The sequence below is a fragment of the Muntiacus reevesi genome, chromosome 2 (genome assembly GCF_963930625.1).
Source record: "Muntiacus reevesi chromosome 2, mMunRee1.1, whole genome shotgun sequence".
Classification (NCBI taxonomy): domain Eukaryota; kingdom Metazoa; phylum Chordata; class Mammalia; order Artiodactyla; family Cervidae; genus Muntiacus; species Muntiacus reevesi.
The window spans coordinates 28,606,939-28,629,568 of record NC_089250.1 but is presented as its reverse complement, the minus strand read 5'-3'; the positions used below and the strand labels follow the sequence as shown (position 1 = coordinate 28,629,568).

The 22,630-nt window shown below is 44.1% G+C and overlaps 1 protein-coding gene across 3 annotated transcripts in view; it reads left to right on the top strand.

Moving 5' to 3' along the window:
• The window catches only part of FAM107B (family with sequence similarity 107 member B), a 197,415-nt gene extending 175,380 nt beyond the window's left edge, over positions 1 to 22,035 (top strand). For 2 of the 3 annotated variants that reach the window (XM_065921146.1, XM_065921148.1), the window contains 3 exons: positions 9,122 to 9,305; positions 18,183 to 18,333; positions 19,279 to 22,035. In XM_065921146.1, coding sequence (XP_065777218.1) covers positions 9,122 to 9,305; positions 18,183 to 18,333; positions 19,279 to 19,395 — 452 coding nt within the window. In that variant the 3' untranslated portion in view covers positions 19,396 to 22,035. Of the gene's footprint in view, positions 1 to 1,894; positions 2,010 to 9,121; positions 9,306 to 18,182; positions 18,334 to 19,278 lie in introns of those variants that run through there. The other variant, XM_065921147.1, reaches the window with a different exon arrangement.
• Positions 22,036 to 22,630: the final 595 nt, after the last annotated feature.

The window sequence follows — 22,630 nt, the reverse complement described above, 5'->3', positions numbered from 1 at the left end:
GTAACTAGAACCGGAAATCAGAACCTTACCAGCACCCCAGGAGCCCTGTATCTTCCCGTGCACTCACTCTGTGCTCCCATTATACTGACATCTGACATCAGAGGTGGTTTTACTCGTATTGAACATCAGATTGATGGAATGATCCAAGATGGACGCTTGTGTGTCTGGCTTCTTTTGCCGAACATTGTATTTCTGGACTCAGTCAGGCTGTTGTCATTCTCCTTGCTCTTTGTTCTTCAACTGTATCCTCATGCCCCACAGTTTGCTTCTCCACCCAACTGTTAATGGACATTGGGGTTGCCTCTCATTCGGGGCTGTCATGAATAGCGCTACTCTGAACATCCTTATAAAAACATTTATGTGTTTGAAAGGAAATGTGTCTCTCTTGCCCCCTTTCCCCATTTCAGTATGGTTTTCTGCAAGGTGTTTTCTGGTTGGGATTATAAAGCCATGATGTTAGAATGCTTCTAAAATCTTGTTGAGAAAATCATCCTGTTTAAAGTGAAACCCGTTCTCTGCTCTGCCTGCCCCCCTCCATTATCCCAGTGCAGAAGAGTGTGATGTTGAAAGGGGTGAAAGCACCCCTTTGGAATCAGACCCAAGTTCAAATGCTGGTCCTGTACTTTCCGAGCTGTGTAACCTGGGGCAGAATAACAGGGTTTCTGTTTACGGTGCTTAGTTGCTCGATCATGTCCAACTCTTGTGACCCCACGGACTGTAGCCCGCCAGGCTCCTCTGTCCGTGGGGATTCTCCATGCAAGAATACCAGAGTAGGTTGCCACACCCTTCTCCACAGGATCTTCCCAGCCCAGGGACCAAAGTTCCCACATTGCATGTGGATTCTTTACCAACTGAGGCATCAGGGACGCCCAAGAATACTGGTGTGGGTAGCCTATCCCTTCTCCAGGGTATCTTCCCAACCAGGAATCGAACCGGGATCTCCTGCTTTGCAGGCAGAGTCTTTACCAGCTGCACTACCAGGGAAGCCCTAGTTGTTGTTATTTGTGGCCAGTGACAGCACTTGTCACAGGTGACATTTATGGAAGGCTTACTGTTTCCAGGCTCTGCATTGTGCATTTCTCATTTATTCTTCATAATCATCTAAGAGGATCTGCCTTTCCTCCTCCTCTTCCTTCCTCTTCCTCTTCTTCTCCGTCTTCTCCACCCCCCCCCCCCACCGCCCCTTTCTTCTTCTTGTTCTTTTTAACTGGTGAAGAAGCATAGCCCGAAATCACACTTACAATAAATGAGAACTGGAATTTGGACCCATTTGGTGTGATCGGAGCCCACATCCTTGAAGCTGTCTGAACTCAGAGGGAATTGGGAGACTCACAGGGAATAAAAACTCCTGCCTCACTGGGCCATCATGAGGCTTGCATGGGGAGATGCTTATGTAGAACATTGAGAGGTGATGTATAGTTGACTCCAGAGTGGATTCATCTCGTGGCTTGTCTCTGATGCTTTTACTAACAGTGCTGAGGGTCCGGGTGAGGTGGCCCAGCTCCACTGGGCGTCGTCCTGGAAATGGACACCTTGTTATTTGTGGAGCCGTCGCCACCTGCCAGTTGTCCCGTCTCACTTGGTCCAGCTTAGATCTTAAACACTGGCGATGTTTTGTCTTCCCAAGGTTTCTCTTGCCTTCTTTCCCATCTTCTAAATATAAAATGTGTGCCTTTTTTTTTAATGTAAAATACATTTTTCAGGGATGAGAAAACGAGTTTGCTATTTTCCCAAGCGCGTCACTGTTTGGCAAGCGTGCTGCAACATCTCTGTGGCCAGTTTATTGCGAGTCTGAAATTCCAGCAGCGGTGGACCCGGCACAGTTGGAAAAGTCACATTTCTGAGCTTGTGTGGATTGCTCTGGCTCGGCGTCACTTGTCTGCCTTAGTTGAGTTTGTGGCCACGAAGGTCATCTGGGCACTTGTCTGATGCCTTTGGGTCCCAGATGGTGCCATGGTCTCCTGGTAACGAGACTGAATCTTCAGGTTGTTCCCAGGCTCAGGAGTTTTGTAAGTGAAGCGCTTGGCTGTTTGGGAGAAATTCCCATTTTAACTGTCTCTCTGCTGTCTCACGGCCTTTCTCCTCACAGCCAGCCTCCCTTCTGGGAACTGTGGGTGCTGAGGGAGACTGCCGTGGCTCCAGGGATAGTCCTTCCTCTTTCAGGTTGACCCAAGCTTGGACTTGGCTGGCCTGCAAACTTAAATGACTTGGGCTTTTCAGAGTATTGTGAGAGGGTTGCTAGAATCTGTTAGAGACAGCCTGGGAAACAAATGCTCTTAAAAACTTCCTGGGAGTTACTTTCCAGAAGTTACAGCACTTCAAACATTTAATTGTTCAGCTTTGGTTGGTTCTAGTTTAGCTGTAATCTGCATGCACTGACAGGTTTCAGGTATTGTTTTGTAAAGGATTCATTTATGAGTGCTTCTAGATAGATTTTAAATACTGAGGTGAACATGGAACTTAGCATATCTGTAAATTTTGATTTTTTTTCTCTCATAAGATTGTTTTATTTTATAGTATAAATATAAATTTTATATGTACTGAAGTGAAGTGAAGTGAAAGTCGCTCAGTCGTGTCTGACTGTTTGTGTCCCCATGGACTACACAGTCCATGAAATTCTCCAGGCCAGAACACTGGAGTGGGTAGCTTTTCTCTTCTCCAGGAGATCTTCCCAACCCAGGGATCGAACCCAGGTCTCCTGCATTGCAGGTGGATTCTTTACCAGCTGAGCCACGAGGGAAGACCCCAAAATTTGGGTGACTTGTTTTATTTCAATACTCAGTTTATTGTGGTCTAGAAGAACTAAACCTGCAATATCTCTGAGGATGAAGTTTTAACTTCTGTCTTTGTGGGAATTCCCTGGTGGTCCAGTGACTAGGACTCTGAACTGAGTGTCTGGGTTCAGTCCCTGGTCAGGGAACTAAGATCCCTCAAGCCCTGAAAAAAAAAAAAAAAATATATATATATATATATATATATATATATTTGTGATGTAGAAATATGAAAATGAACTCCTGGAGCCAGGAATAGTCTAATGGGAAACCCAGATGCAGTCAATGTTTATTCACCCAGTTGTGGAATTTTTCTGTGGGATTGGTTATTCACCTCTGAAAAACAATCAACCCAAAATACCTGGGACTAGCAGAGGCCTGGACCCAGGGTTAACCTTTGAAAAGGGGAAAAAAAATGCAAAGAAGGACTCAAGAGGGCATCTGTAGGGCTGGAATTCCCTTCTTTTTTCTGGGACAGTGGAGTTTAGTAATGATTTTGCTCATTCACAGGAATCAAAGGTAGAATTCTCGTCAGGTTACATTTTTAGTGTGCAGTGTTAGTATGTGTCTAGAGTGCAAATCTGTGTTGTTATTCAACATCTTAGAATTTTTCACTGAATCCCCTCGACCTCAAAACAGCATCTGTTTCTCAGCATCAGCCCTGCCTCCTTGGTACATGCCCTGCACTGTAGCCGGAGCCATTCAGAACTCCATGTGCGTTGTGATAGACTTTTCACACTTTGCAGAAGGCTCTTAGTGTCAATAGCATGAATGGGTCTTAGAACCATTGAAAGTTACCAGTGACTGTGGATTACATGAGGGGAGGAGGTGAGTCAACCTAGGGAGACTTCCCAGTGAGCTAGGGGATTGTAAAGAATGCTTTATTATCATTAAAACAAACAAACCAGCAAACAGCAAAGAGAATTAATGGGCTCCATCATTTAAAAGAAGAAAAAGCTTAAAAAACAGAAAAAAGTTAACCAGAGAGAACATGAAGGGGACTTTCCCAACTCTAGTTGTGAAGAAGAGGAAAAGAAGGAAGATGTTTGTGCCTTCATTTCAGTATCTGTGGGTCATTTAGTTTGAACTTTTTTATGTGTTTGAAGCACTCATATGCTTTAAAAGTCCTTGAGAAGTAGAGTTTTGTATACAGGGTTTCCCAGACCTCTGGGTAAAATATGAAATGTTGTTGGCTACATAGTTTGACTAACAATAGCTTCCATTTATTGAATCTGGCATCACAGATGTACCAGAAATTATTACATTTTTACGACCACACTCATTTTGAGAACCGAGGGGCTTTGTCCAAGATCTCAAACCAGGTTTGCTTCTCCTCTACTGAGCTGACCCTCATTTTCCTTCACTGACTTGATAGTTTCTAAAAAAATCCCTTTATAAATCAGTTACTGGTCCAGGGGCGTGTATCTGACAAGAGTGTCTTCATGTTGATTTCTGGAAGGTTTCATGTAGCAGTACTGATATCCATTTCAAAGTGCCTTTACTTCCTGACATTTTTCTGTCTCCTCTTTCCTTCTGGGCTGTGGATTACTGGTTGCTCGGAGCCCTTCGGGCTTTAAACCTTGTTGCTTGAGACTCCAAGCAGCTCCGGGGCTCCCTCTCCTGGTGGTTCTTCCTGGACTCTGTTCTTTCATTTAAGGATTACTCTTTGACTCAGTGCAAGGTATCTGGTAAGTCAGATTGTAAAGAATCTGCTCGCAATGCGGGAGACCTGGGTTTGATTCCTGGGTCGGGAAGATCCCTTGGAGAAGAGAATAGCAACTCACTGCAATATTTTTGCCTGGAAAATTCCACAGACAGAGTCTGAGACTGGTGGGCTACCGTCCGTGGGATTGCAGAGTCAGACACAACCGTGCGACTGAGCGCGCGTGCATACAGGAATGGGGAGCAGTTCGTGGGTGCAGGGCCTCCATCATGTACAGTTTTCAGGGCCACCCTCCTTCTCATCCATAACCTTCGCCAGACCCCAGCATGGTCCCCTCCCGGGGACCACAGGGTTCCCCTCAGTCTGGTTCATAGTCAATGCACACTTGACTCAGGCTGGGGCCCCCTCTCCTGTCTCCACTTGGATGAAGGACCAACCAGGGAGAGAGAAGAAGGAAGAAGTTTGTGCCTTCGTTTATGGGCAGAGCTCCCTCAGCCGCTGCCCACCCGTGGCCTGTCTGCCTCTGTCCAGCAGGAGACAGGCCAAGCCTATCTCACTCCTCTCGGCCAGTGGGAAAAGAGAGGCTTCCCAGACTCCCAGTCTTAAGAGAAAGTGGAGAAGAATCCAAGCTAGAACTTGCTCCCTAGGGTCAGAACTGAAGTCCATTCACTGTGTACACAGGAAGCTCAATCTGTCTCTTGGCACCAAGGCCCGAGACAGTGTCTGTAGCCCGGCCCTGACCTCTAGGAACCGTGGGCAGTGGGCATCTCTGTGGCCTCCTGTCATGGGAATAGTGGGAGTGGAGGGCCGGGGGTGGGGGAGCGAAGTGAGAGACCCCGGCAGTCACGTAGTAAGACCAGGAAGGAGCCGCCCAGGGTATGGGCGCTCACTGCGTCAGCTGCCTGCCCTCAATCACCTGGGTGTCCAGGGACGTCTCCAACCCAGCACGTCCCAAAGGGATCTCCTGACCTCACTCCCGTCTGCTGGCCTCACAGCCTCCACTGCAGCAGCTCTGTCCTCGTTGTTCAGGCCAGAGCCCTTGGAGGCACCCTCGACCTCTCTGCGTCTCACCCCTGCTGTGTGGTCCTTCAGGAAGTCCCGAGGGCTGGAATGAAGTGACATCCGGTCTGCTGCACCCACCTCTCACCTGGGTCCCCTGACAGCTGCCTCCCGGAGTCCTTCCTTGGCTGTGCTGGGCCTGTCCTACTCTCGGCAGCTAGAGTAATCATCCAGACACATGAGTCAGAGCTCGTCACTTCCTGCTCAGAGCCCTGAATGGTTCTTTGCTATCACTCAAGGCAAAGGCCCTGGCACTGGCCTTCAAGTCCCCGCATCGAATCCCACCCCTCTCTGCTGCCCCCACTGGTTCCCTTCCATCCCCACCTTCACTCACGTCTCTCCTTCCTCAGATGCATCAGGCGTGCTCCTGACTCCTCATTCCCCGAGTCTGGAACACTCTTCTCCCCAGGTCTACAGGCTCCCCTCCCCTGCTGACACCTTGACCTCAGGAGGCAGGAATCTGGATTTGAGGTCAGGGAGATTATCCCTGGTTTAGGGCAGAGGGACCAATCCTTTTATGGCAACTCATTGCCTTCTTGTCTACTGATTAACTAGGATGAAACTGCTGTTGGCTTTTAAACAAAGTCAAGACTGCCTGCAGGTCTGTCTGGCACTTCTCCAGTCTCCACCGAGGAGTGCATGCTCCGAGGAGCCCGTTCAAATAGTCAGGCTGCTGAGATGGGGTCGCTGACCTACCACAGGCCAGGTTCGTGAGTTTCCATTTGGGGGAGGCTGCAGACATACTAGTCTTTAAAAGATCAATGCAGGTAGCATTTAAGGAATATTTGGTTTAATCTGTTAGATGGTGGTGGTGGTGGTTTAGTTGCTAAGTCGTGTTGCTAAGACTCTTGCGACCCCATGGACTGTAGCCTGCCAGGTTTCTCTGTCCGTGGGATTCTCCAGGCAAGAATACTAGAGTGGGTTGCTATTTCCTTCTCCAGGGGATCTTCCTGACCCAGGAATGGAACCCGGGTCTCCTGCACTGCAGGCAGATTCTTCACCAACTGAGCTATGAGGAAAGCCCAGTCTGTTAGATACGTGTATATTATTGCTTGGCCATGCATTTGTACCTAAAATATACAAATGATGCAGCTACAGTTTTTCTGTTTTAGTTGATTTAATTTATTTATTTTTCCTCTTTATTTTATGTTAATTTTCAAAAGATCTATTAAAAATAGGAAACATTGTAATTTAGTAGACAGAACATGAGTTTTAAAATCAGAGAGTGTTAATTTTCTTTTTTTTCAAGTTTGAGATTTTCACTATTGGCAAAATTAGCCTAGGCAAGTTATTTTCACTTTTATTCCTCTGTTTATTGTCTGTGGAATAAATATTCTAGTGCTTCTGTTCATAGGACTCTCACTGGTATCAGGTGTGATCACGTACCTGCAGGTGCTGTATCTAAAGTGTTGGGAAATTGTTGGTTGCTGTTGAAGAAAGTTCAGAGATTCAGGAAACATCACCCATGACTTTTGAGACCCAAGACTCCTACTTGTAGCTACCGGCCTCTGGACCCGTTTTACGTATTTCTAAATTTTACTTGAGATTGCATCTTTATTCGATTATCTCCCCCACTCCCCCACCCCATGCCAGAGTCCATGGAAGCACCTAGCCACGTTTCTCCTCCCTGCACCCCTGCCCCGTGTGCAAACACACATACACACCCTCACTTGGGTGTTTGCTTGGGGCATTGATTTCATGGGCAGAAATAAAGATGGAGCCTATCTTCTAGGAGCTTGTTCACAGAGGCTTTGTCCTCTTTCTGTTTGTTACAGATTTGATTAAGTTCAAAATTTATTCAGCTTCTGCCATGTGCCAGACACTTGGCTGGACCCTCGGATTTAAAACTGGAGACGAAGTGGTTCTGGCTCTTTCACGGAACAGACAGACACATATGGTTACGATGTGTGGGTGCATGAGTGCTCAGTCACGTCTGACTCTTGTGGCCCCACGGACTGTAGTCTGCCAGGCTCCCCTGTCCATGGGATTCTGAAGGCAAGAATGCTGGAGTGAGTTTGCCATTTCCTTCTCCAGGTGATCTTCCCAGATTAGGGATTAAACCCGTGTCTTCTGCGATCGTAGGCGGGCCACTGGGGAAGCCCTCCTATGTGTAAGGATGCTTCTTGTACCAGAAATACATCTGCATGGTGCTGCTGGGGCTCTGAGGATGCAGGGGAGGGGGACCAATCTCTCGACTCACCAGGAGAGGTGGGGACAGGTGGCGGTGCTGGGTATGAATGCGCTCAGATGGGATCCTCCCTCATGCCCGTGCCCTCTTCTCAGATCCCTGTTCCATCTGGGGGCATGGCTCTTGCCAGAGAATTAACACGCATGTACTCTGGACTTTCCAGGGAAGTCCCACTATCAGATACTTTACTGTAGTGAGGCCCCGCCTCTGACTTTTGGTTTGGAAAATTTAGTCATCCCGCAGGACAGGGAGGCATAAAATGACGTGTTGGTTATCTCGAAAGATTTGTGTGTGTTGGGGAGAGGGAGCAGGGGTGGGTAAGCGCTGAGAGACATGCCCAGGGGTCTGCAGCAGTCGGATACCTGCCAGGTGGACCACAGGGGTTTCGGGCAGCACTCAGCCAGCCATGTCCCCCCAGCTCTTGCCCCCACGTGTTTTCTCTTCTGTCTCACAAAGTATGACACGTTTTCACACGGTGCTCGCTGTGTATCGAGGCTGCAGGGGACGAAGGAAGGAGACACGTGCCCCACTTGCCAGGGGCCTCTACACACACGCACTTAAAATTGAACACAGGACCCAGGGTCGTCACGTCATGTGTTCCTTTCACCTACTGATGCAGAGTCCAAGCCCAGAAATAAGCCACTTTGGGTGGTCTGTTCTGTTCTCCAGTGAAGCCTCCTCTTCCTTCTAGACGGCGAGTGTGGAGAGCTGGGCTCTGCTGCCTGGTCCGCTGCCTCCGGCACTCTTTTGGCAGCTGGGAGGTGGGGTGTGTGTGCAGATGAAATCCTTGTCCTCAGGAGCAGCAGCTCTAGGTGGCCAGGGACTAGTCAGTCAACCTGTGGTTTGGAGGAAGCAGGGAAGGGCTGGGGTGGGATTGCAGGTTTAAGCAGGGCAGTAGGAGGTCAGGGTTCTCTGAGAAGGTGCCATTTGAGGAAAGATGCGAAAGGCTGTGAACGGGATGGAGTCTCCAGGGTGCTCACAGGAGTGGGAAGGGAGACAGGGACCAGCAGCCTGGCAGGATGAGGAGGCTGATCTGCCTCTGGGGAGCTGCTGGTCTCTTATGCGGGCTCTGGGATCTGTACCTTTTTAGAACGTCTTAATTTGGAGGCTGAAGGGAACATGAAGGACCTGGGTCTGGTGCCCAGGTGCTCATCGTGGGTTCAGTGGGTATTTAGAAACGGTGGTGGGCAGGACCCGTGTGACCTGAAGCTCACAGTGAGCCTGTGGGGACCCGTGTGGCTGTGCTTTAGCTGTCCGTGCCCAGAACCAGGTGGGTTCCTCTGGCTTCTCGTCGCCCCCATGGCTAAGACAGAGCTTCAGAGGGTTTCCAGTGGAGTGGTGGAGGCCCCTTGGAGGATGTGCTCGGCCATCCTGGGCCTCTGCTTTGGGCAGACAGACGTCTGAACCGACACCACAGTGACTCTCATTGTTCTGTTTCAGACAGCCCACTGGAGGATTCTGACCCCAAGGACACGTATCTCATCCCGAGAAACATCATGGCCGAGCCAGACTATATAGACGATGACAATCCCGAACTCATTAGGCCTCAGAAACTAGTCAATCCTGTCAAGACATCCCGGAACCATCAAGACCTTCACAGAGAACTTCTTATGAATCAGAAAAGGTACGATGGCTTTTTGAGCAAAGTTTTCCTTAGGGGACTTTTGAGGTAGCTAGATTTGTTTCTTGACCATGTTTAAAGCTTCCTTATTCCTTCAAGCATCCTTGAGTCAGAGCATCTATGATGTAAACCTGTCTATAGGCTCAGCTGCCGCCCCCAGGACCACTTGGAGTTCTGTGGTCCTGAGTCCCCTTCTCAGATGGACATGTATTTTAGAATGTGTACACAAGAGGCTAGATTAAGGATAAAAGAGTGTGTCCTACGTTGAAGAGAAGTACATTGTTTCTTAGATTTGTAAAAATCCTGAATTTTCCCCATATATTTGGGGAAATGTGAGAACCAGATACTGCCCATCTTAGCATTTGTAGAGTAACAGAGAGAAGTCTCTAGAACTACATCAGACTTAACAATAGATAAGGCCCCCCTTTCTTGTGTTTTCATTTGTTTGTTTTTTTAGGGAGCATTTTAAATGATTACAATCATTTTTATTATTACTATTTGTTTTTTGGAGAGGAGTAAAACATTGACCTTCTGTCTTCCTTGTGAACCATTTGTTAGTTCCACCTGTGTCATAAGGCAATTTTGATTGTTGGGTTTGGTGTACTCCGCTTTTTAAATTTTTTAAAAATTTATTTTATTGAAATATAGTTAATTTGCAATGTTGTGTTACTTTGTGGTGGACAGCAAAGTAATTCAGTTATACATGTAAATATGCATTCTTTTCCATTATGGTTTACCACAGGACATTGAATATAGTTCCCTGTGCTGTACGGTAGAACTCTGTTGTCCATCCATTCTGTATATAATGGTTTGCATCTGCTAATCCCAAACTCCCAATCCATCCCTCCCCTGTTCTCTGCCTTGGCAACGATGAGTCTGTTTTCTGTGTCTCTGAGCATGGTTCGTAGATAAGTTAATTTGTGTCGTATTTTAGATTCCACAAGTAAGTAATGTCATATGGTATCTGTCTTTCTCTTTCTGACTTTGCCTTGTATCCTGGTCTCTAGGTCCATCCATTTGGTAGCACATGGCATTATTTCATTCTTTTTTATGGCTGGGACTCTGCTCTTTAAGTGATTCTAAGCAAGACCCCTGGACTAGGAGAGCTGAGGATGTAGAGTTGCTTCATTTATTAAGACACAAGTTACTTTCTCTAAGATCCGTTAAGCTTCATTGAGAACTGTTTTCAGGTCTTCAGACTACAATTGTCAGTCTGAGTTGTGGAACTATGGATCACTCAACCACTCACTGTCTGCTCTGCCTTGGTGAAAAGGTAGCTACTACTCACTGAACTGAAAGGTGTGCAGACGAAGCGAAGCGCTGGGGTAATGTTTGGAAGGAAGGCTTAATAAAAAATAAAACCTTTTGAAAAGGATATGAGGGGCTATTTTTTTGGTAATTCTCCGTCTGAGTATATCTAGGCCGGAACTCCTAACTCCTGTCCCAGGAACTCTCTGTGATTACATCTCTCCCTCCAGAAGTGGAAATGTGTTTTGCTTTCTGTTCCCAGCATGACAGTGTGCTGCTGGGCTAACTCTTATTTATTCAACAGAATGTGAGTTTGATCCTTTTTGAGTAAGTGATTGACTTCTACCTGTCTTCATCACATAAAAGTTAAAACAGCAACGACAAAATCAAATGGGTATCATCATGCCCAGAGTAAAACAGGACTATGTAAGTTCCTCAGTAGGCCAGAGAATTTGGAAGCTGTCTGTAGGAAACCACGTCTGCATTTTTACTGGGAAGATGGAAAGTTTAATATCCTCTAAAAGAGAGTAGCTAAATGGTTTTCTGAACACAAAATTTTCTGACTGTCTTTATCTCTTGAATCTCAGTTTCCTTGTCTGTCAGATAGCACTAGGACACTTAGTTGATCTCTGAGAAACATTCTAGTTCAAACTGTTGTTGGTTTTTTGTTTTTTCTATAACATCTACAAAAAGCCTCCGTGTCAGAAATAGAGGCAAAAGCAAACCAAAATTGGCAGCATAGTCGTTGTTTGAATTAGAGGCTCTAGACTATTCTGCAGAAATGTATGTAGCAGCCTGGATCATACCCGAATAGGCAGAACATTACCGGTTTGGTTTGTGCAGTGAATCTGTTGCCAGATTTCCCGGAGTAGGTACATCCTGGGAGGATGCAGCATCCTCCTGTTGGCCTTTCTCCTGTGCTTTTTCTCTCTTTGTTTGCACAGCTGACCTCTCAGCTGGGCCCAGCTCAGCTGCTTTTAGAGAGATTTTAGAGAATGGTCGTGTTCTTTTGAGCACCAAGGTGTAGAGAGCACATGGGCTTTGAGGTCAGGGAGAAATGGTATGGATCCGGTTCAACATTTAACTTGTTGTTTGGTCGCTACGTCATATCTGACTCTTTGTGACCCCATGGACAGCTTGCCAGGCTGCTCTGTCCATGGGATTCTCCAGACAAGAATACTAGCGTGGGTTGCCATTCCCTGCCCCAGGGGATCTTCCCAACCTTTTATGATTTTGGACAAGGTCCTCCTTCCTGAGATCTGTTTCTTCATCTATTAAGTAAGAGATAAAAAATAATCTTTCTTAATAAAGATGAAAATGAAGGAGAACATGTATAAACACCTACTAAAATACCTGACCTATGTAAGACGTGCTCAGTTAGCACCATCCATCTTTCCACTTGCCCTGCAGCAGCATCTGAAAAATCCCTATTGCTTGTTCCTGTTTTTCTCTGAAGAGTTCTGATCTGGTTGTAGAAGTGTATTTATAAAAATAAAAGTTGCAAAATCAAGTGAGTATATCTTATCCTGTTTCTTCAGGTTTTTGGTAGAATCCTCTTATTAGAAATACAACTGGTTTTAGAGTAAAGACTTCTAAAGCAGTTTCTTCTCTTATATTCATCTTCTAACACATATACTTTTTCACAACTTTGGCTTTTTGTTTCTAAGTTTTAGTACCAAATAATAGAAAGTATCACATCAATAGTATGTATGAATGAATGAATAAAAGTTGCTCAGTCATGTTTGACCTAGTGACTCCATGGACTATGTTATAGGCCGCCAGGCTTCTCTGTCCATGGAATCTTCAGGCAAGAATACTGGAGTGGGTAGCCATTCCGTTCTCCAGGGGATCTTCCCAATCCAGGGATCGAACCTGGGTCTCATGCATTGCAGGCAGATTCTTTACCATCTGAACCAGCAGGGAAACCCCGATAGTATGTATATGTTCACTTAAAGAATTGTCATACTTGCTGACTGGTTTGTACCGTAATGAAATTCTATTGACTTTTCTGCAACTTGTAAAGGGCTTTCCCATATTTTATCCACTAATTTTTTCAGAAACCCAGTGTGTGTTGTTTTGGAATTGTCCTAATTTGATACGTGAATGAAGGAAAACTCTTCAGGGTACCAGGCTAAGAAGTCTTCTCAAGATGACATGGTAGCTTTTTGGAATTAAAAAGGGTTGAAATCAATATAGAATTATGTATGTCTTTAATTATATATATGTTTAAAGACAACAGTGAATCAAATTTAATAATAATATGAATGAGGGACTTCCCTGGTGTTCCAGTGGCGAAAACTCTTCACTCCCAATGCAGAGGTCCTGGGTTCGATCCCTGGTCAGGAAACTAGATCCTGTGTGCCCCAACTAAAGATCCTGCAAACCCCAACAAAGATTGAAGATCCCAAGTGCCACAACTAAGACTTGGCACAGCCCAATAAATAAATAAGTAATTTAAAAAATAATATATAAATGAGAAGAAGGGGTAGGAATAGGAGAGGAAGACAGAACTGAGATCACAGAACAAGGTTTGTGGAACCTTTGCTCTTTGTGGCTGTATATTTGGCTCAAAGCTCTGTCGCAGTTCAAAGAGTTGTTGGAAGCACCTTCTAGGGATCAGAAGACAAAAGCAGAGAGCACATTCTCATAGGTGTTCTCACACCGCATTCCACACTCCTTCAAGTATGTCATTCTGCTCTTCTGTTGCCAGCTTCTGGACCCAGCTAAGGTTCAGGTTAAAAGTCTTTAAATTTTTTTTGAAAAGATGTTTTTGATGTGGACCATTTTTAAAGTCTTTATTGAATTTGTTATAATATTGCTTCGGTTTTATGTTTTGATTTTTTTCACTGAGAGGCATGTGGGATCATAGCTCCCTGACCAGTGACTGAACCCGCACCCTCTGCATTGGAAGATGAAGTCTTAACCACTGGGCCACCAGGGAAGTCCCTAAAAGTCTTTATATTTTGATCTGGTCATGCCACTTGGTCTGACCATTAAGACTTTGTGTTAGGGTTCTTAGATTCTTTAGCTATTTCCATAAAATGGCAGATTGCAAGAGCCATTATTTTTGATACTTGAAAGATCAGTGTTCAAGAGTGCTTATTTCTGATATAATTTAGAGAGAATCTGCCCTAAAAAGAGTATCCATGCTAAATCACTTCAGTCATGTCTGACTCTTGGCGACCCTATGGACTGTAGCCTGCCAGGCTCCTCTGTCCATGGGATACTCCAGGCAAGAATACTCCAGGCAATGCCCTCCTCCAGGGGATCTCCCTGATGCAGGGATCGAACCTGTGTCTCTTATGTCTCCTGCATTGGCAGGTGGGTTCTTTACCACTGAACCATCATGGAAGCCCTTCTAAAAAGAGTCCTTTGGGACAAATATAGAATACCCAGCTACCCTGCATCCCCACCATTGGATCTTTGGCTTGTACCTTTCAGTCAGCAGTTTCCAGGATCTTTTGCAGTCGGTGTGCTTTGCTAGACAAACAATTCGTTTCTCAATAAATGCTTATTGCTGTGCATCATGAAAAAAAAATAAGGGAAGTTGAGATAGAAATATTTGCATTTGAATCCATACAGATAGAAAGGGCTCAGTCAAAAATGTAAAGGTGAGCCAAACAAACCAAAAGATTCCAAGATTCAAGATCAAGGGCTGGAGAACCAAAGGCAACCCTCCTCCTCCCCCATAAAGGAAAATATTAGGCCAAGAGGATTGGCTGGGCAGGCAGGGGAAGGGAGCGTGTTGTATTAGAGTTTGTGCCAGACCTGCCTCTGCCTGGTGCTGACCCGCATGATGGTTTCCCTGTCACAGGGTTAAGTGTGGCTGCCGTGGAGGTGGGGCGGTCCAGTCGGCCCCCAGATGTGTTCAGTGGTTTCTATGAAAAGTGAAAGGGACCTTTAAAAGTTGTCTGTACGTTTTCATCGTTGGCGGCGGGAATATAAATTGTTGCAGCCTAGTTGGAAAGTGATTTGGCCATCCACATCCGAATCCAGAATATGTAGATGCTTAGCCAGCAGTTATGCTTCTGAGAATGTCGCCAACAGAAATACTTGGATAGGACAGATATAAATGGTCGAGGAAGTCTCTCGCCTCCTTGTGTTCAATCGGGGACAACTGGACACAACCTAAATGTCTCATTATAGGCGTGGCACAATTTTGGCGCTTCTGTGCTCTGATAAAGGTATAGATCGTATAGGGGAGCACAGACTAGATGGGGAGTTATCTGGATGCAGTAGTGTGGGGAGGGCTTCCCAGGTGGCTCAGTTGGTAAAGAATCCATCTGCCAATGCAGGGGACTCAGGTTCCATCCCTTGGTTGGGAAGATTCTCTGGAGGAGGAAATGGCAACCCACTCCAGTATTTTTGGTTGGAAAATTCCATGGACGGAGGAGCCTGGTGGCCTACAGTCCAAGGGGTCACAAAGAATCGGACACAATTGAACAACTGAGCACACATGTACACAGGAATGGGGAGCAGTCCATGGGTGTAGGACCTCTATCTCATACAGTTTTCAGAGCCACCACTCACCTAGAATATCATGCAAGTGGTGTGCCCAGTAGATGTTGACCAGGGGGAGTTGAGGTGTGCTTTCACTTTTTGTCTTGCTAATATGTATATGTCAGCTAAGTTTTCTTTTCTTTTTTTCCAAAGTGTCAGTTGCTAAGTCATGTCCAACTCTTTGTGACTGCATGGACTGTAGCCTGCCAGGCTCCTCTGTCCATGGGATTTAGCAGGCAAGATTACTGGAGTGGGTTGCCATTTCCTTCTCCAGAGGGTCTTCCCAACCCAGGGATTGAACCTGGGTCTCCTGCATTGCAGGCAGATTCTTTACCATCTGACCACCAGGGAAGCCCTAAAAAACATTGTTTTTTTCAAAGAGGACTTACTAATTTGAAAAATCAACTTGGTCCACTATAAAAGTCACAGTAAGCAATTCGGGAATAACTGTTAGTCTTGACTGATACCATGACCCCCAGGCCAAGTTTTCAGTCATCAGGTGATTGAAAGTTCTTGTTAATTGCATATTTCAGAATGGATTAAAGATAATCAATGTTGTCATGCAGAGGCTTATACTGTCATTTTTATGAAACTTGGGAGAAACTCATTTCTGTCTGTCTGTGCTCTCTCTGCAGTCTGATCCAGTTTTAGACTCAGAGAATCACATAGATAGTGCTTGCCTTTTTCCATTTAGCACAAAGTTAAGTGAGCCGCTTAATAAAATATTAATTAAATTTGTATGACTTCTTGACTATTATAAGTGCAGGACATTGATCATATAAGCCCCATTTTCCTGAGTTTTGTGTTACTAAATATTTTATCTTACTGCACTATTGGGTAAAATCTTTGAACAGAAAATGAATACGTGTATTAGTTAAACTCATTCACATGTTTCTATAGAGTGCCAGCTTAATGCATCATACATCGGTTTGTTCAACAGCTTTTGCATAATCCAGAAGCACTTAATAACAGTTGAGGTTAATTTCTTCAGTGAATTATAGTTTGAAATTTAAATTATGCAGGTAGCTAAATTCTTAATTCTATAATTTAAATCCCTTAACTCTGTAAGTGTCCTTGTGAGAGTTTTTAATAGTCATGAAGCTCAGTGGGTCTTTCTCAGATTATTTACAAACATTTTCCAGTGCTCAGTGACACCTAAGTCTATCAGAGGAAAGTACCATAAGCAACTTTTTTATTGCACTGAGTAAAGATTTGGTTTCTGGAATAGTCTGTCTATACTTCTCTCCTCCTCATACAATCTTAATAACTGGGAAACAAATTGTAATTAAATCACAAAATAGCCTCTTTTATTTCACTGGAAATACGGCTGAATTTAATATTTTTTTCTTTTTTTTTTTTTTAAAAAAAAACAAAGATTCTGCTAATGAAAATGGGGAAAGGGAAGACATATATGTTATTTTGAGGTCTGTGTTCTTTATCTGCAGTGATGGATTATACTCATCTTTATAAACAGCAGCTTTGAAAAAATCATTTATTGTGATTTAAAAAAGTAGGTAGAGAGGAGAGATGCCAGAATTTTAAAAATTCCGATAGATGAGGAAGTGTGATGTTTGCAAGTGTGATTAGTTTGCAAAATATGATAGGGTGAACTTGAAAGAGATTGAAGCAAGGGTGTTGTTGAGATTCTTAAAACCAGAACATGTTTTGGAAATTCTTTAAGTTATTCAGATGACTCCTAGTTCATTAGTTGCCTTAGCTGATTGGAGTAGTTCGGAGAACAGCCACGGAGGTTGATGGGGCTGGTGCACAGACTCCCGGGCATCACCATTGAGGCTGGCAGGTGTGTGGGAGACACACGGGCCTCCTCGGTCCCGGGCTGATCCAGCAGCGCTGGTTTCCTGCAGCCCAGAAAAGCGCGAGTTCCTGTTGTGGCTGTGGGTGTGCTCGCAGACTCGAGTGTGATAGCATTGTCACTTATACCCTTGGCTGTCTGACCTTGATAACGCCTTCCTGTTTTGTAACTTGTGTTTTTATCATCAGTGTGAATACTGAGTTGAGATACTTTAGGGGCCAGTGGAGACTGGCTCAAGAGAGGGAGCTTGGTGAAGAGGAGGTGGGCAGCTAAGCCAGCACAGAGGGTCGGGGCATGAGGGGGAGTCCAGACTGGAGAAACCCTGGGGAACAACATGGCCAACAACCCTGGCCAACAACCAGCTGGCTGAGGAAATGGCGACTGGGCAAATCCCAGCTCATTTTAGCATAGAAATCCCTTCTACGAAAGTGTCAGTGAATGTCCTTCCCCTGACCCAGCTCAAACATTTCAGATGAGAGTTGCTAGGTAATGGCCTGAGTTTTGGGTTTTGTTTCGCTCCATTTGAAGAGCTGGCAGCCTGATCCATCGCTCCCTGAAGCCTGACTTCCAAGCATTGTCAGCAGTTGAACTGTGTGTCTGAAATGACTCCAGAGCAGCCTGGCCTGGGAGTCGGGATCCAGATTTTCCGTGGCCACGACCCCAGCAGTGATGGAGCCTTGGGTGTGCCTTGGGATGTGTGAGAATCCTCTCCCAAGTCTCAAAGAGGGAGGGTTGGAGGATGTTTCCAGGCCATTTTGTTGTTGAGCTTTCTGCTAGCTTCTCTCCAGGCTGCATTTAATACCTGGGGTCAGGGGCTCCATCTTGGGAAACTTCCCCTGCAATTCCTGGTGGAGGCATCTTCCTCTTCAGTATAGTTGACCATCACATGCCCTGAATGAGCATGCTGTTCCTGAACTTCCCCCACAAACCACAAACACTAGCCTCCCTTGCATGGCCTAGTATCTGACATACAGTGGAGATTTTATTGAGCGGTGGGTTTTGCTTACTCTTAGAAGTATGCTCTTGCCCTTTTCTTTCTTGCTTGTGAATTTCTGAGGCCCCTCAGTGCTGACTGTTAGCTGGTAGTAGGTGTCACAGTCACGCTAAGTCACTAGACCCTTCTGTGGTTGATGCCTAAATTTCTGATCATGGAAGATGCGTCTGTTGGATTACAACTCTTAAATTTTGTTGATGCTTTAAAAAAAAAATTTCAATTTAAATTATTTTTACTTTTTTCAATAAAAAAATTTTTTTTTGAAGTACAGTATTGCGTTAGTTGGAGGTATTCAGCAAAGTGATTTGTTAATGCTTTTTTGCAGGGGTCTTGCCCCTCAGAATAAACCAGAACTGCAGAAAGTGATGGAAAAGAGAAAACGAGATCAAGTAATAAAGCAGAAGGAAGAAGAAGCACAAAAGAAGAAATCTGACTTGGAAATAGAACTATTAAAACGGCAGCAGAAGTTGGAGCAGGTACGGGTGATTGGGGGTAAAGGTGGGTTTTTTTTATTGAGATATTTGACATAAAATATTGTTTGAGGGAAAATATATTGATTTGATACATTTATATCACAATTGTCATAGTAGTGTTAGCGTACACCTCTGTCGTATAATTACCCTTTCTTCTAGTGGTGTAGAGTGTTCTAGTTTCTTAATGTTCACGTTTATAATCGCTTTGTTCCCTGTAATCCCTGGACTATGTATTAGGCCTCCAGGACTTACCTTCTAGTTGCGAGTGTGTACCCTTAAATGCATCTTTCCCATTCCCCCAGCTTAAGTCCCTGCTAGTCCCCATTTTACCCTCTGCTTTTAGATTCCATATATAAGAGAGATCATACAGTACTTGTCTTTCTCTGACTTACCTTGTCCAGAATTTCCCAGACACGTCGGATGTGAGTGTTTATATACGGTGAAAGGAAAAGCTGAGACAGATGTCTGCAGGTGGACTAAAAGACATTCAAGATAAAGAGAAGGATTCTGTTGAGGATCTAGAAGAGATCAGGGAGGCACAGCCAAAGCCAGGGACTTTGAATTCACAGCCATTGAATTCACAGCCCAGTGCTGGAGCTCAAGCACATGAGTGAAGTTCAGCTTCACTCACAACTGGAGAGCCCGTGTGTGTTGCCCTCAGCTCTTGTCTTCATCCTTAGCCTTGATCTTCAGGTTCTCATCACCCCCGCAGGGTTTCAGCAATAACCCAGTCGGCTGCTGCTTCTCTGCAGAATTCTTACCTCAGGACCTAGATCCTGCCACATATATGAAAATATAAATATATTTAAAGTGGAGACAGGGGAAACTTTTCTTCTGTTGGGAATTGAAGTCATTAGGGCCTTTGGGAAGAGAAAACAGTGTTTTTGGAAAGCCTCTCCCTTTGTAAATAATTTGTAAATAATTCTCCTGTTTCTGAATTCTGTTTAGCTTGAACTCGAGAAACAGAAATTGCAAGAAGAGCAAGAAAATGCCCCAGAGTTTGTGAAGGTTAAAGGCAATCTCAGAAGAACAGGCCAAGAAGTGGCGCAAGCCCAGGAGTCGTAGGTCCAGGCTGCAGACACCACGCACCCAGCCCAGCACACAGAAGGCCTGTGCCAGGGCCTCCCCAGCGCTTAAGCTCAGGGCCAAAGCCCCTGGAGCAATCCCAGCCAGCAGGGATCTGTTATTTTCAAAAGGGTTTGATTTTGGTTTTTCTCCCATCCGGGTGGGTGAGTCACCTGTGACTGTTGCAGTTCCTGTTCGCCAAACAAAGGATATTGACCAGCACTTAAGGTGGGATAGTGGACCTGTGTTCAAAGACTTTTAAAAGACAACAACAAGAAGCAAAGGAAGAGGACACTGGAATAAATTCTTGAGAGTTGCACTACTTGGTTTTTCTTTCAATCCAAGTTTAGTGGGGCACAGAGCCTTTTCTCTTTCAAACCTAAAGAAAACGCCTTTCGTTCTTCCTTTCTTATCTATCCAATAATTCAGATTGCACAGAAATGCGTTGAATCTGTTACATCCACCGTTTGTAAATTCCGTTTTCTTGTCTCATTTACACTTTCACCTAGTTTAGGCTTCACACTGGAGAATGTTAATATTCATGTTGAGCACAGCTCTTACCTTTGTCGACATTAAGATTCAGAAATAGGATGAGAAGGTGTAAAAATATAGAAACAAAAATATAGAAACAAAACTCTGTAAGTGTCCATCTCGATCTTGTTTTCATTCCTGCTGGTTTTCTGAGGCTTCATGGTGACCTTCTACTTCAGGGAGGGTATGTCCTACAAATCCATTATTGCTTTGATAACTGTTAGGGCTTTTGTTTCATTTTTTGTTTTTTAATTTCTTGCTCATTTAGTCCTTTTATGTGAAATAATCTCCCAGTCCTTTGAGGAATAAAAACTAGTCCGAATAACCCAACTTAAGTGTCAAAAGAGTGGGTTCAAGTCTTTTGGTTTCTTCTGAGAACGGTATGGGGAAAGCTCCCACCGGAAGCTTGGGAAGGAAGGGTTCTTTGGGCTTTTTGATGTGAAACGAATATGAACTGGTCTCTGCAAGAATTATAGCATTTATGCATTTTGAATATTATTTGAATCCAAGCTTTGAAATTCTCTAATGATCACCAGCTGTTTGCCCTTTTTCCTTGTGAAGGAAGACTGTCTCATCCCTACCTTCATGATGGTGATACTGTTGGTAAGGATGGTGTTGTGACCACTGTTGATCTCTCAGGAACAGCTGAGGAGATGGGGCACACTCAGTCTGTGCTCTCCAATTGGCATACTATCCTCCACATGAACCCCGAGTTACCAACTTTACAGCCAGATTCTTAATGCAGAATCCACTCTCTGTCACCGGTATGGGCAGGGGAAACATTTCTACTTGGGGTGGTTTAGAAGAATCTGTGTGGATCCAGTATGTTCTCTGTAGAAACGATTCATCCAGTAATTTCGACATTGAAGGCTCCTCTTATAATTCAAGAATCAAAGAAAGCTGGATCCTAAGTTTTGAATCCTTAATCAACCTAGTAGAAATTAGCTTTCTCTGGGAATTCTGCAGTTTTCATGGTTGGCCATTAGGCTTATATTCATCCCTAATGTGAACAAGACAAAAGTAAATGCATGGATAATATATTGCTAGTCAGAGAACATGTGGACTACACCTGAAACAGTTTATTTCTTTCATTAGCAAGTTTTATATGAATAAAATACGAGGTGTTTAGGATAAAATGTTGCTGTATAGTAATTTGCTTTGGAAGGATGGAAGGGTAACTATTTTTTCCCATCCTTTTTGCAAGAAGAAAGTGTGTTAACTAAACATCTTGAAAGTACATTTCTGATTGCACATTGACTAGAGTTCTTTCTCTGTGTATACGGAATAGTGATGCAATTTATAAAATGAAGATTCAAGACTAGCTCATAGCCTTTAATCCAGCTGGATATGCAAGATCTTTAGATCCTGTGTCCTTGAAGCAGTTCTGCCACTTGATAAAAATTTCAAGGGCCCAGACAGGCTTCTTTTCTTTAGAAGGACCAATTCTGTTCCTAGAACTTACCTAGAATTCATACTTCACTGGGAAAAGCTAAATTCCTAAAGCATTTCCCTCTCAATCTTACTCACAAATCTGTAAAATTAGTAGTGGTTGGTAGTCCAAGGTCTGGCCGAAAGAAGACTTGTAAATAGTGTCAAGTGATGTTTCCTCGCTAAACAGTGGAATGTACAGATAGAAAAGCTCTTTGAAGTTTCCAGGTCAGCTTGGCTCATAAGCTTGAGTTTAAAAAGGCATCATTCTCTCCCACCACCGCTGCCCCACACTTCAATACTCTATAGTCCAAACCTCTAGGACTCACGGACATCTGAGCAGTTTTGGGCTTTGAGCCACTTTTTGACAAAAATGGCTCCATTTTTCCACTCTATGGTTTTCTTAAAATAGCTCAGTGTTTTCTAGTCTCCAAGTAGGAAGGTAGTGTTGCTTTCTAAGCTACCACAGTTGACTTTATTCTTCTACTCTGAAAAATGTTCACTTGTTTGAGTGTATATAATATATATAAAGGGAGCCTTAATGGATTTGTTTTCATAATTTAATATTTTTTGTATTTGCTCTTGTATAATTGTTTTTAATGGAAAGTATTACAGAATTGAGGGTGGAATTCTTAGAACCAAAGTTATTCTTAATAAAAATCACCACATGCTTGGACCATACAGCTGTGTTTGTCTGATCTGTTTATGGTGGATGTCTGGAGCTGATGTGAGGTGTGCTGTGTTCAATTCAAGGGTTAGAAAGTGGTTCTGGGGTTTCTGTCTGATGGTCTTCTTCCCAAATCAGTTATGTCCTCTTGCCTTGTGTATTTATTCTGTCAAGCAAATTCATGCTAAGATATTGTTACACTTAGAATATGTGGTATTTTAGCAGCAGCTGTTAGTTCTTCAGATCAGAGTACTCTGTATTTTAAGTAGCTTGGTAGAACAGTGGGAGATATATTTTTGGAAGGGCCATGTTTTAGTGCTTGTGAGCATACATGGCATAAATATGACTTTGAAATTATTTTGCTTATTCAGCTAAATTAATTTCATCCTCAAAGAAGTCACTTTGGGAAGTTGTACATGTGATTGCATTATACTATTGGTTGTAATAGCCTTAGAGAGTCAAAATTTCTTTACTTTGTAATTATGCCTTTATTTTTCATCCCCCAATTAGTACTCAGCTCATTCACCCAACTCCAATATCTTTGGACTGTTTTAAAAAATTATATCTACTCAGGACAGTGAAGATTTTCTATGTCTAGGGTTATACCAT